Source organism: Etheostoma cragini, chromosome 1 (genome assembly GCF_013103735.1).
Source record: "Etheostoma cragini isolate CJK2018 chromosome 1, CSU_Ecrag_1.0, whole genome shotgun sequence".
Lineage (NCBI taxonomy): Eukaryota > Metazoa > Chordata > Actinopteri > Perciformes > Percidae > Etheostoma > Etheostoma cragini.
In genome coordinates, this window is record NC_048407.1 from 21213599 (window position 1) to 21226637 (window position 13039).

The window sequence follows — 13039 nt, forward strand, 5'->3', positions numbered from 1 at the left end:
ATATATATATATTACATGTTTGACCTGAAAAAAAATGTATAAGTACCTTTTTGGTAAGAAAATCAACTTGAAACAATAGTGCACTACTATAAAGTGTAGGCATGTCCCATTATACCAAATTACTCCATTGATATGTCCATGTATTCTTAATTAACACTACCCACTGAACTAATTTTGAATTCAATTTCAGATGACTACATATATTTTTTTGTCAAGGGTTCAGGTTCATTAACAGAGAAAATGCTGGTCAGTGTAAAGTTTACACCAACCCTGGCCACATAATTAAAGGCTATTTTTAGCTTCTATGACCCAATTTGCAGCTTTTTGTGTTTAACTTGAACATGAGAAATTATCAAGTCAAGTTCGCTACTGACTAAGAAAAGTTTCAATTTTATAAAAAATTTAGCTAAATTTTCTATAAAACAAGCATATGTACAGTATAAGACTGCTTTAAAATCACCTAATTAAATGGGGTGAAGTACATTCTTAATTTTTTTCTATGAAACAAATCCTTTTGTGTTAAAGTATTATTTACACAGAAGTCACTCAGTAACCGTAATACTGAGAAGTTTTATCATTTTAACCATTTTTATTTTTTACTTCTATATTACATGACGACCTTAAGAGGAAGAGGTCTTCCAAAATGCACAGACTGAGGTAATGTGGACAATTGATAAATACAGAAATATAGGTATTCTTGTATCTTTGAGTTGGTCTGCCTTTATCTTCAAGTTTGGATTTTGGTCCTCTGGGTCCTTTACTTTTTCCATTGCTTGTTTTCGTAGTCCCACTTGGATGCGAAGCCCTCCACTGGGTTCATTCTCATGTCCAACACCCTCTGCAACTCCTTCTCTTTGTACTCAGCCTCAAATGTGTGTGGGACAGGTCCATACACTGCAAAGAGACAATATGTGCCTAATTAGACTGCAAGCAAATAAGTGCAATAAAGATAATGGAATTGATTATATTTAGAAAACAGAAGCATCACTACTTCACCAAATTTCCAATCTATCTATTACACTTTTCAGCAGACGTACCATACTTTCTCTGCCAGAGCACAACCAGGCCAGTGAAGCCAAATAAGAAAAACATCCCTCCAACCACAGACTTCCACTCTGAGGATCCCTGGTTCATCTCAGCAAAGCTCTGTTTGAAGCTGATGCGGTACACTGAACATTGGAAACACAAATTTAAGATGATTACAATCTTAATAGATGAAAAATGCTTGTTCATTAACATATTAATACAAAATTTGCTGATAAAACCATTTTAGCTAATAATTATAAACAGAGCTTCTCAAAAAAAGACGATTAGACTGAAGTCTTACATGCAATCTTCTCCTCCTCAGAGAGTGCAGCCCAGGAGCCCTTCTCCTTCTCCTTCAGGGACGCCTGTTCTGGACTCAGGTTCTGGACATAAGAGATGTCCGGGAGGGGATTCTCCCGCCTGTCAAAGTAGGCAGGGAGGGTGTAGTCCTCTACCTTCGCAACACCTGCATGGGAAGAATGCCTTATCAAATGATTTTCACTAACACTGAATGCCTTCATTAATTACAACTTTATCAGAAATGTGCCAGACTAAATTGGGTTTACTTGATTTCAAGACTATGCTGTTAAACACTGAAAAAGAAAACAAAGTTGACTGTGAGCATCGCACTGCTGTGTTCTTTATCAAATAGTTATTGTGCCATGTCTCTTGTGGTATTTTTCAGCTTCTGAAGTAAGTTGCTCTTTTAGCCTAACTCAGAATCTTGTCAAAATATTGTATATTTACTAAAATGTAAATAAAACATAGATATGTCTGGTTGGCAATTATAAAGTCTGCAACGTCAAGTCTGTATCAATGAAGAAGTGTGTGTGTATGTGAGGCTCAAACTCAATCTATTGTTAACACCCCCCACCATGCCAAAAATAGTAGACACTAACTTGAACGTGTCAGATCCAGTCACTTACCATGTCCTCCACGTACACAGACAGATGTGGAAATGGCACGTTTGCCAACAAGACGAAGTGCTCTGGTGGCCAACATTCTGTAAAAAGGTCCAATGAAAGATATTAGTAAACTCCTTAAGCAAACTTACATTTTTCAAACCCATCCTCTCTACAGGTCGTTTGATCTTCTAATACATTTAACAAATATTTTTAAGCAGGTGTCTTGTTAATACTTAATTATTTGGTAGCAAATCTACAATATAACACGATTGTCAGCATTTGACAGTTTTAATACTTGCATTCAAACTTAACAAGTCACGCAGCTAGCATAAGGATTCACGAACTATTCACTTAGCGCGCTAACGTTACATGTGCGTTAAATGTCGGTATTGTTGTTGTGATAGTGTCTAAACAGAAAGTCCGCCGTTAGCCGCAAACGTAAGCTAAAGTTAGCATTAGCTGCCAACACAAGGTCATAGCGACCGGTTAAAACAATCAAATAAATACCGGTTTCTATGAGCAAATAATGTATAATTCAATTCCATCCTATTAACTGAGACTATATAAGCCCATTGCAGATCACTATGCCATGTAACTATTATCTGCGCATCAAGCCTGCCTTCAAATGTCTAGCTAGCGGAAAGAAACGTCAGCTAGCCGGTAAGTTAACCCGTCCTAGCCCCGTTACGCTCTGACAATGTCATTTTTACACAACTGATTATTTCGGTTAAAATTGCCAATTCGTCTTGGACTATTACTTACACTTTGAATACGTACAATGTCACAGTGTGTGTAAGTGGTAAAATGTGATGGTTAGATGAATGCTGTTGATAAAACAAATACAACCTACTGTCTCTTCCTTGCTCCCGTCCGCCGATGGCCTGAAAGGAAGTATGACTGTGACCGGAAAGACGTAAATCTGCGTTACAACTTCCAAGCGGTGAAATCTTATTTTACGATATTTCCATTGTTGTTTACGGCACCACCGGTACTGTCATAACGAGTGGAAGTGTGGAAGTAAGATTAGCTTTTATGGCTAGATTTTGTGTCATTTAGTATCTCATCGAGCATTAAACGATTATTGTGATTTTTGCTAATTGCAAAGCTTACATGTTCGCGTAACGTGGACCACATATTCTGTCAGTAAGGTAGCTGCTGAAGTAGATATCTACTTTGCAACGTTAGCTAACGGTAGCAGGCAGCAGTTCCTCATCGTGTAGCTACTCAACTTCTCTGACAGGATCTGCCTTTTTACCGATCGTGCTGATTTTCTTATAAACATGCCTATTCAGCTGACAAGTCAGGCTTACTGTAAAATGGTTTTACATGCTGCAAAGTATCCTCACTGCGCCGTGAATGGACTGCTGGTGGCAGAAAAGACGAAGGAGAAGAAGAAAGTCGGCCACGGTGAACCAGTCCTGTGTGTGGACTGTGTGCCGCTGTTTCACGGTACACTTGCTCTGGCACCAATGCTAGAAGTAGCTTTAACACTGGTAAGTATCCGTCAAGTAGAATATACCCTCCCAGTTACAACTTTATTATTTACAGCTAGCTTAAACTAATAAAGTCTGACACACCAGCCATATAGAACAAAAGTTCAGTTGTTGTTTCTACAACTTAACTACTATTACGGGTTCCATGGTCATTTGGAAGGCTGGAGTTGGTGGTGCCTTTGAATTGCACTGCATCGCACTAACAGGTGTTTTTTGCTATTGTGTTCCCTCTATTTAAGTGATTGTAGACTAAATATAAGAATCCCCTCTCAGAATAATGAAAATGCACCACAAACTACAGCTTTCAAAATAACAATCATAAAAACTGAACATTGTAAACACAGGATTTATTGCAGTCTGGTGTAGTTCATTATGTCTATTTTTCTCTCCTGTTGAAAATGAATTTGGTTTGACGTCTGCCCTCCTTCTGTCTTTTCATGTTGACTCCACGACTCCTGCAACTATCTCAGATTGATACGTGGTGTAAAGAAAATAGTTACGTCATTGCTGGATATTATCAAGCTAATGAACGCACAAAGGATTCAAGGTACAGACATCAAAATGGACACCAACACCCTGCGGTTTTCAGGAACCAAACATACCCACACTGTCCATGTCTCTAATGCACTACATTTTTGGTCCTCTCTCTTGTAGACCCAACCAAGTTGCTGAAAAAGTAGCTGCAAGAATTTCTGAGAACTTCAGCGAAGCTGCAATTGTTATGGTAAGAGTAAATCCTTTAGGCTGGTGTTACTGGTATGTTTACTATTTACCTCAAGTAACGTAGATGCGTTAGTGCTGACTTGATGATTAGCACTGATGTTTTTGACTGATTTTTCAACAAGTGCAGCAGTTTTCACTGATTGGTTACAAACATAAAACACGTTTCTACAAAATGATGTGTTAACGATGTACAGACAAAATGAACACAATTATCTGCCTGGGAGGCTGCCTAGAATGTTCAATGGTTAGCATCACTGTAAATATATAGAATCGGTAGTGATTTCCCCAAAACGTGAGACACTAGTCTGGTTCTGTAAAGCTCATCAGAACAGGTCCGATGCCATTTAAATCCTTTGTAATCTTCTCTGTTTTTCACCCTCAGCTGGACAACAATAGATTAACAATGAGCTGTTTCGAGCCTATTGTGCTTATCTATGACCATCATGAAAACAAGTGGAAAAGCAGAGAAGTAACTTTGTAAGTGTGTTAGTGTTAAGCACTATTTCACTTGGACTGTATTGCATGTGCAACCTAAACAACAGTTTCTGGCATACAAGCTACCCGTGTTTTCTCATTAACTAGCAAAAACAGTTGGCCAAACTGATGTTTTTGTCTGTTTTCCAGTGACTGTTTTGAGGATTGGAGTGAAGCACAGAAGATCACGTCTGCTCTGTTAGAGGGCAGGTCCTACGAGAACTTGATTGACTTTGACAATCACTTGGATGATCTGAGGAACGACTGGACCAACCCTGTGGTCAACAAGTCCGTCCTGGATCTGTGCTAAGAGAGTCAGTCTGGAGTACCCTGGACACGCAGATAAACATTGCTGCCATTTCAGCATGCATGATGCTACTAATTGTGTAGCACAGGAGTACAAAAATGCTGAACAAATGGTCTTTGTTCCATCAAAAGCCCCTCGTTCTGAGGGTAACTTGTGGAGCACTGAGCAGTTAGGCCAAAACCCTTCAAGGGCAAGCGCCATACGTATGTGCACTGTTGGCATGTGTTCACCTTTACAATGTGATACTGAGGTGAAGAAGGCAATGCTTTTGACTGCAACTTAAACGTTTCTTTAATGGTTTGTGTTTATTCATAGTTGTGTGCATAAAGTTAAATTCTAGAGTATTTAATCTATTGTTTACTTTAAGAGTTTATAGCCAGTAGCTATACAGAGATCAAGTTCTAAATGATTAAAAATATAAGATGATTGTACATGTTCTTTATTAAATGTCTAGTTTGTTTTAAGCCCTGAAACTAAATTCACATGTAGAACAGTCGTCGGACTAGCAGTTTAATTAAAAACATTCATACAATTACAAGAATGTAGATGACATAGAGTCTTAGAGATGGGAATCTTAAAAAGTTTTGTCTACTATTAGATTATTAGATCAAATGCCAACTCACGTTCTTCTGTAGCTACACCAGCAATAACATTGGGAGATCATTGGGATGGTTGACTCAAGAGCTTTGACTTTTAAATGTTAATGCTTACAACAAACCTTTCTATGATGCATGGCCCCTGTTATCATCCCTGGTGGGCTTCACAATGCCATTCTGGATGACACTGATGTTGGCCTATTGGCTTTTGATTGTTGCTCTGGAAGATTCTTTCTGAAATATAATACACTGAATCAGATCACAGGAATCTGTGAATTTTGTTTCATATATGGTACCTGTTATAGAATTAGGTAGTAAGTCCGTTAATACTTAATTGACCAGGCTAAATACTAATGTTTAATAAATAATGTTGAAACATTTCAATACTTAATGTGAGGATGCAGAACTACATTTGTACTTGAAATTAGAATTAACCAGTAAGAGCTAATTAAAAAATTGTTTGGATGTCACATTTTTTACAGATGTTTTATGAACTGAATGTAAAATGAAACCAACTTTTGAAACTAAGTCTTTGTCAGAGTCATGTCATTTAATCATAAATTTAAATTGGTGTCTTACACCACTGCCCTGGCAGTTTAGAAAAGGTTGATACATGTTTGATACCAATCACTTAACAGCTCAACGGCTTCTGCTTTTGAGTTTTAGGATTTAAAAGTTCAAGGTTGTATAAATGGATTTGCTGCAAAGCCCCTGACAATGGGTCACATGTTATCTGCTCAAACCCGGCAGAATGGATGATAGTATGAAAGATATTTTTGGGTAAATTTGCATGACATTCTTTCTTAATTTTAAAACCAACATGGAGGAGGTTTGAAAAGTTGCGATTTTACCTGCATGTCACAGCCTGAGTCTAAATAGTTTCACAGCCCTAGAAACACAATCAAGAAAATAGGAAGGATGTGTTTCTGACATGATTTATGATATATCAGAAGTTTATAAACACATCTTACACTACTGAAAGGTTATATTTACCCAAACCTAAACTCAACAATTCTTCTCCACCTTGTGGAGCAAAAGAACTTATTTGGTCAGATGTTCATCAATGATAAGCGTGATAACAAAATTATAGGGACATGTTTTCATTATTATATACAGTAAGAAACACAATAATCTGGATATAGTATAACAGTAGTTAGTATAATAATTATTAATACATTAAAACAATTGCAGATAAGTAGCTAATAATTACAATAATTAATAAGTAGCCACTGCACATTGGTACAAATTTGAGGTAATTGTACTTTCCATTTTAGGCAACTTTAAACTTCTACTTCACTACATCCCAGAAGCAAATATTGTATTTGTTTCTCTTCTTTTCACTATCTTCTTTTCAAATTAAAATTTGGCATTCTCTTTCTGTTCAGTCAAAACCACATATCTCCAAATTTGGTGATTTTTAATGTGAATATTTCTGATAACAGGATTAAGTGTTCTTTCATGGAATGAGAAGATTCTCCTTTTTCTTAAACTGGATAAAATACTGAAAATCCTCCTTAGATTAGATGGAAAATATATTGTCACAAAGCTAAAGACTTTTTAGAGATGCAGGATTGTCACAGGACAGCAACGCTACAAACATGATGTTCTTATACATTATGGTGTAGATTTTGAAAGTAATTGCATATCTTACTTAAGATTTTGAATGCAAGACTTTTGTTTGGAGTGAAGTATTTTAACAGTGTGGTATTGCAACTTTTACTTAGGCAAATTATCTGACTACTTCTTCCACTACTGTGTATATACGTCCTATTTATTTAAATTAACATTTGCCCCTTCTGGCCAGAGTGGGCATTGTTTTCAAGTGCAAAGAGTATTCCAGTGGGAAGGACATGAGGACACCTTATAACTAAACTGAGCTCCAGGTTACCAAAAGCAATAATTTGGTATCCGACACCACTGAAGTTTTGAATAAGTGATTACTTTTTCAAAAGATTTGATAGGGCAAAACTAATTTTAATGACCAGAAATCTAAAACTTTCAGTTCACAGGTGGATGATATTCACCAAAAAAGGTTGGTTTTACTTCTTTCTTTTTTTCTACAGTAAGTCAGACTTTGAGCAAATTGGGGCTCATTGAATACTGCATGAATACATTAAGTATACCCTTGTTTAGCTTCTTCTTCCTCTTTTTTATTTTCTTTTTTTACTGTGGTGCCATAAAAGCAGCACATAGGTCTGATGTGACCTTCACAGGTATACACGCTCCTGACCTCTGGGACCTGAAACATTCAGGCATATTTTCCACCTGTGTGTCCTATTCTCCACACGTGTTTTACTCCACAGGGGTTACAGCAGCTCGTTCAAACAATTAGAATTTGAAGGAGGGGAAATACTGATACCTGGAGGACAGATGGACACCATTGCCACTTGTTTTATCACCTGTTCTGTGTTTGTTTGTGTGCCATTGGTAAAGCGACCTGGAGTTATCGACCTAACCTGCGTAAAAACATATGATCAGTTTATAAAATAGTTGCCTGCACAACCAACTATACAACACCAATCTGCCACTTACATACTGTATATACATATATATATGAAAAGAATAGGTATACCCTTACTAAAGTAAAATAGTAAATTCACGTGGTAAATATTGCCACCTAGTGGCCAGGACTCTTCTAGTGGCGCTTTCGTTCCTGTCACATGACTCACTTCTTCTCTTCCGGGCCGGACAAATAAAATAGGAAGGTCAGTGTCGTCATTTTCAACCGCTTTATGAAACGCAAGCCTTAAACAGCCTTTACATTTCAATTCCGTTACAATTTCTCTAACGAATTAAATACGCCGACTGCGGAGGACTACATACATGAAATCGAAGTTGTTAAAAGGCACACAACGTTACAAAGTTTTCCCTACGCGACATTACATCTTCTGTTGGTGACGTAGCTGTCTCGTCCTCCGTGTTCCTTGTAGGATGGCAGCGCGGGAACTATAGTAGCAGTGCAGATGTAATGGTAAAAGTTATTGGAAATAACACAATCTAGCCAAACAAACGGTTATGGATTCCTCGGAGGTAGAGTTCCTCGCCGAGAAAGAGATGGTGAAGATAATACCAAATTTCAGTTTAGACAGGATCTATTTGATTGGGGTAAGTAGATAGTAACGTTTGTCATGTCGTTATTTTACACGGTTAAACAGTCGGCCAGATAGTTATAACTTAAACAACGTTAACCGCATTAACCTAAGCTCAATAGCTATCGCTAGCAAATGCCAAAACTTACAGTCTGTTGACGAGTTGTCTTACATTTAGGATACCGGGTTGCTACTTTAACGTTAAATAATGGCTCACTAACGTTAGTGTAACGTAATACGTTGAGCCAAATCATTAGTTAGCTGTAGCGAATCGACACACGCTAATATTTATTATGCTAATAGAGATGGGAGACAGTTGGCTCCCTGTGTAAACTGCTATGTCGATTAAATGTGTCTGTGTGCTCTCAGGGCGACCTGGGTCCTTTCAACCCCGGCCTGCCTGTAGATGTTCCTGTGTGGCTGGCCCTCAACTTGAAACAGAGACAGAAATGTAGAGTTGTTCCTCCTGCGTGGATGGATGTTGGTAAGATATGAAATTACAGTGCATACAACTTTTCGTCATGTTTTTAAGCGGCCAGGATAGTTAAGGGGGTGGATTGCTGTTGACTTTAATTCTGAATTGAACTTTTTATATGGACTGGTATCAAATAGAGGTATCAACGTGTTACATTGAGTGACATAACTGAAACCCAGGATTCCCAAGTTTTTCATGGCTGCATCGTTCAGTCACACGGAAAATGGCTGCCAGGCTTGTGCACCATTTTAACCATAAGCCTGTATCTAGTATCCTTGGAAACGTTGGGATTTCCACTAAAATAAACTTGTTTGTTTGTCTGTTTGTTTCATTAATAGTACATAAATGCACACAGATGAAGAGAGGAGATCAGTGTTATAGGAAGTCCCCGGGCCTTCCTATATATATATCTTAAATCCTAATAAGAGCTGGTACAAGGCAAACTGGAGCCCTTTTTCTAAAAGTCAATAATTCCCTAAATCATATAGGCTCTTAACCTTATTCAAACAGCAGTAAATAGGGCATTTGTTGCAGACTTTGCGCTAGTGAGTGTTTACAGCAGCAGGGCAGTGTATGTGGGACTGACTCAAAAGGAAATCTAGTTTTCATGTCCATCATAATGCTGGAATATGTCAGGCAGTGGAACATTGTGGCTTAATGGTGTTTTTTAATTGTGTTTGGACAGCAATGCCGGTCTAAGGAAGAATAAGATAAATCAGGCTTTGCCGCTGGCTTTATTTGTTTGTAGGACCAACTCATTGCCTAAGGAAACCTGTGAAATACTGCCAGCCTTATGCTTTAAATATTTCAGATGTCCCGTCCTATTTCACTCCTCCATGTTGGGTGAGCACAGTAACCAGCAATACAGATAGAGAATCTTTAGCACAAGATGCTATAAATACTGGAATCGGAACGTCTATATCTGAGTGATATCGACATTTATGCAGATTTCTTCCATCTGTCAATGTGGTTCATTAAATATGAAAAAAATAGGGTATCCTGTAGCTATTGTCACATATTCCGCTTTTTATCATGTTTATTTACTGTTTTTACTGTCCTGGTGTTGATACTGTGCAGAGAAACTGGAGGAGATGCGAGAGCTTGAAAGGAAAGAGGAAACCTTTACGCCTGTTCCCAGTCCTTACTACATGGAGCTGACAAAACTGCTACTGAACCAGTGAGTCATCTAAACTGAAGTAACCCCCTACATCTCGTCTTGCGCATGGTGTTTACGGTAATCAAACGCTCCCTTACGTTATGGTTTGTGTGTCTCTGTAGTGCGTCTGACAACATCCCCAAAGCAGATGAGATCCGCACGCTGGTCAAAGACATCTGGGACACACGGATTGCCAAACTCCGCCTCTCCGCCGATAGCTTCATCAGTCAGCTGGAGGCTCATGCCAAGGTCAAACTAATCTCGAAATATCACACACTCAGCATTTAGTTTCCACACACTGTAAACAGGATATTGCAAAGCTGCAACAATTGGTCAAATGATTGAATAGTCAATGGGCAGACACTAATTCAACTTTGTTTGTTTTTTTACATTAAAATGCCAAAGATTCTGTAGTTTTAGCTTCTTAAATGTTTTTTGTTTTACTGGATTTCTTACTGTGATAGTAAACTGGTTATAATTTTGAAATTTAGGTTCAAAGAAAACAAGCAATATGAAGATATAACCCTAAGAATGTGGGATGGGCATTGGGTATTTTCTGACAGTTTTGTTGGACTTAACGATTAACTGATTAATTGCAAATATAACCGACAGACTAATGAACAATAAAAAAATGCAATACATGAACAGTGTCATTTGAAATAGCTACTGAAGGCTGCGTTGAAATTCAAGAAAAATGTAAGCACTTTGGAATTATTCCCTGCTCCAAAAAACATCTCTAAGGGATGAAAAGCTGAACATACATTAGGTATAGTTGAACCTTGGAGTGCTGTGTTTGTTTCTTATTCAGCAGGATAAACAGTGAGTGATCATTTATCCCCTCATCTTGTGGCCCCACTGCTTAATGTTTTCCCGTCATATGTAAGATTCAGCATATATGAGCACAGGCATTCAAAGCCGTCATTACAGAAACTATGTTAGTTTTACCTGTTTTAAAACTGAGCATGTCTCCTGTCTCACTCTTCTTCCTTCCCTCCTATAGCTGGACAACCTGACTCTGATGGAGATCAACACCATACGAGCGTTCCTGCTTGACTCTCTCAACTGCATGTACAAACTACGTTCCAATCTGCAGCCTGGTTCAAGCAAGGGACAGTTCACGGATTACTGATTCACAAGATGAGACCTGCGGCACAGGTTTAGATCTGGACTGAACAGCTGATCAGCCTCGGACTGAGGTTTTTACTTTCCCACCGGACCACTCATTACTCAAGACTGTTTTCTCAGAGACTGAATTCATAAGATTTGTGTTACTGGATGATTAATACATGGATGCCCGCTGTAGTTAAAAACTGCCACCATTTGTATGTCAGTAAGTATCAAAATAAATGTATTTGTGTGTATTCCTAAGGTATGCAAGTATTCTCTTTTTATTTTATTTAAAAAATAAATATTTTTTTCCTGGACAAACAAGACATTTGATAAAGTCACTGTGGGCATTTTGAGGAGAATTTTTCACTTTTGTTTGGGACATTTTATAAAAAAAACAATAACTAATTGCTAGTAGTTGCTCAGTTATTCAGAGCAAAGGGAAGCAGCTTTGTGAGTCTATTTAAGGATGACTATTTAAACTCAGTCACAAGGTAAGCAAAACATTTCAAAAAGGGATGCTGCTGTATTACAAATAAAGAAAAAGAACGTTTTCATTACTTTACTAAATAGTGATGTATAAAAATGTACTAATGTAAGTCATTGAGGGGACAGTTGCCCTGCATTTGACCCATCTGTAACATTTAAAGAGCCCTATTATGCTTTTTTGGATTTGTCCCATCATTTAGTGTTATAGTTTTTGTGTATGGAATAGATCTATAAAGTAATAAAGTATTTTCACTCCAATTCTCTCCCACAGACAGTACTTTTCTCAACTGCATGGATACAGCTTGCGCAAGTCCCTTTTTTAAATGACCTCAATTATGTTGTTTTTCCCCATTGCATGGTACCTACTTGACTCTACTTTTTTGGTTTTCCATTACAAAAAAAAAGTCCCTGGTACCTGCTAACGGGTATTTTTTTTAGGACCACATTAGTCAAGGTTCCAAGCAAGTAGAGGCGAAAGGTGACGTGAAAACCTGCAGACTAGTGATTGGTCAGCAAATCGTCACTATTCACTGCGTCATCGTTGCTAGCAACAGACAGGAGTATCCTGAACAAACCCGCCGTGTTTAAATAGTTTAGCTGGAGGCTGCCTCCAGCTTCTTTAGAAGCTAAATTTGTCTTCTGTCTGTGGCAAACAGCCACATGCCGAGAATCGAAAAATACACACCTTTGACGTTCTGCGTGTGTGTGTGTGTGTGTGTTACGTTAGGTCACAGCAGTGACGACCAGCCACGGCTCGCCTCACGCACTAATCTACAATAGAAAAAGAAGGACAGCAAGCCCATCCGTTCAGTGGCCTGTTTGAATTTGATTGACCAATCAGAGCAGAGCGGGCTTTTTAGGAAGGTGGGCCGAGAGCTCAGACAGACTATTTTAGGCTAGAAGCACTGCATCAATGGACAGTATGATAAAGATGTTTTTTGAACATCAATGCTTGTAAACATATTCTATGAGACCGCAAGAGTACTAATGTGATGCTGAAAAGCAGTATAATAGGTTCTCTGTTAGCAGCAGCGGTGAGCAGCAGAACAGCATCCCTGTACCAACTCCAGGTGTGAGGCTTTAACTTCCACTGTTGATCACTGCCATTTCTTAATTACATCATATTGGCATCTGGAAACGCTTTGCTATCTTCTCATAGCCTTCTCCTGCTTTGTGAGCGTCAACTATTTTCAGTTTCA

At 38.2% G+C, this 13039-nt stretch overlaps 3 protein-coding genes across 5 annotated transcripts; 2 read left to right on the forward strand and 1 right to left on the reverse strand.

The window, feature by feature from the left end:
• Positions 1–568: 568 nt before the first annotated feature.
• Positions 569–3024, reverse strand: LOC117946018. 2 transcript variants are annotated; one of them, XM_034873815.1, is made up of 5 exons: positions 2782–3024; positions 1953–2029; positions 1328–1492; positions 1038–1169; positions 569–894 (listed from the first exon to the last, which is right to left on the reverse strand). In XM_034873815.1, the coding sequence occupies exons 2-5, from the start codon at positions 2026–2028 to the stop codon at positions 758–760; spliced, it is 510 nt and encodes a 169-aa protein (XP_034729706.1). In that variant the 5' UTR covers position 2029; positions 2782–3024; the 3' UTR covers positions 569–757. The 2 variants fall into 2 exon arrangements, with proteins under 2 accessions (XP_034729706.1, XP_034729699.1); XM_034873808.1 differs by having other exon boundaries at positions 2778–3024.
• A 129-nt stretch (positions 3025–3153) lies between these two features.
• Positions 3154–5788, forward strand: emc8 (ER membrane protein complex subunit 8). Its single transcript, XM_034873798.1, has 5 exons — positions 3154–3424; positions 3895–3971; positions 4079–4148; positions 4530–4624; positions 4772–5788. Exons 1-5 carry the CDS (start codon positions 3212–3214, stop codon positions 4929–4931), a joined length of 615 nt encoding a protein of 204 aa, XP_034729689.1. The 5' UTR covers positions 3154–3211; the 3' UTR covers positions 4932–5788.
• Positions 5789–8284: 2496 nt separating this feature from the next.
• On the forward strand, positions 8285–11382 carry gins2 (GINS complex subunit 2). 2 transcript variants are annotated; one of them, XM_034877539.1, is made up of 5 exons: positions 8285–8495; positions 8983–9097; positions 10166–10265; positions 10367–10493; positions 11245–11382. In XM_034877539.1, exons 1-5 carry the CDS (start codon positions 8493–8495, stop codon positions 11371–11373), a joined length of 474 nt encoding a protein of 157 aa, XP_034733430.1. In that variant the 5' UTR covers positions 8285–8492; the 3' UTR covers positions 11374–11382. The 2 variants fall into 2 exon arrangements, with proteins under 2 accessions (XP_034733430.1, XP_034733421.1); XM_034877530.1 differs by having other exon boundaries at positions 8286–8629.
• Positions 11383–13039: the final 1657 nt, after the last annotated feature.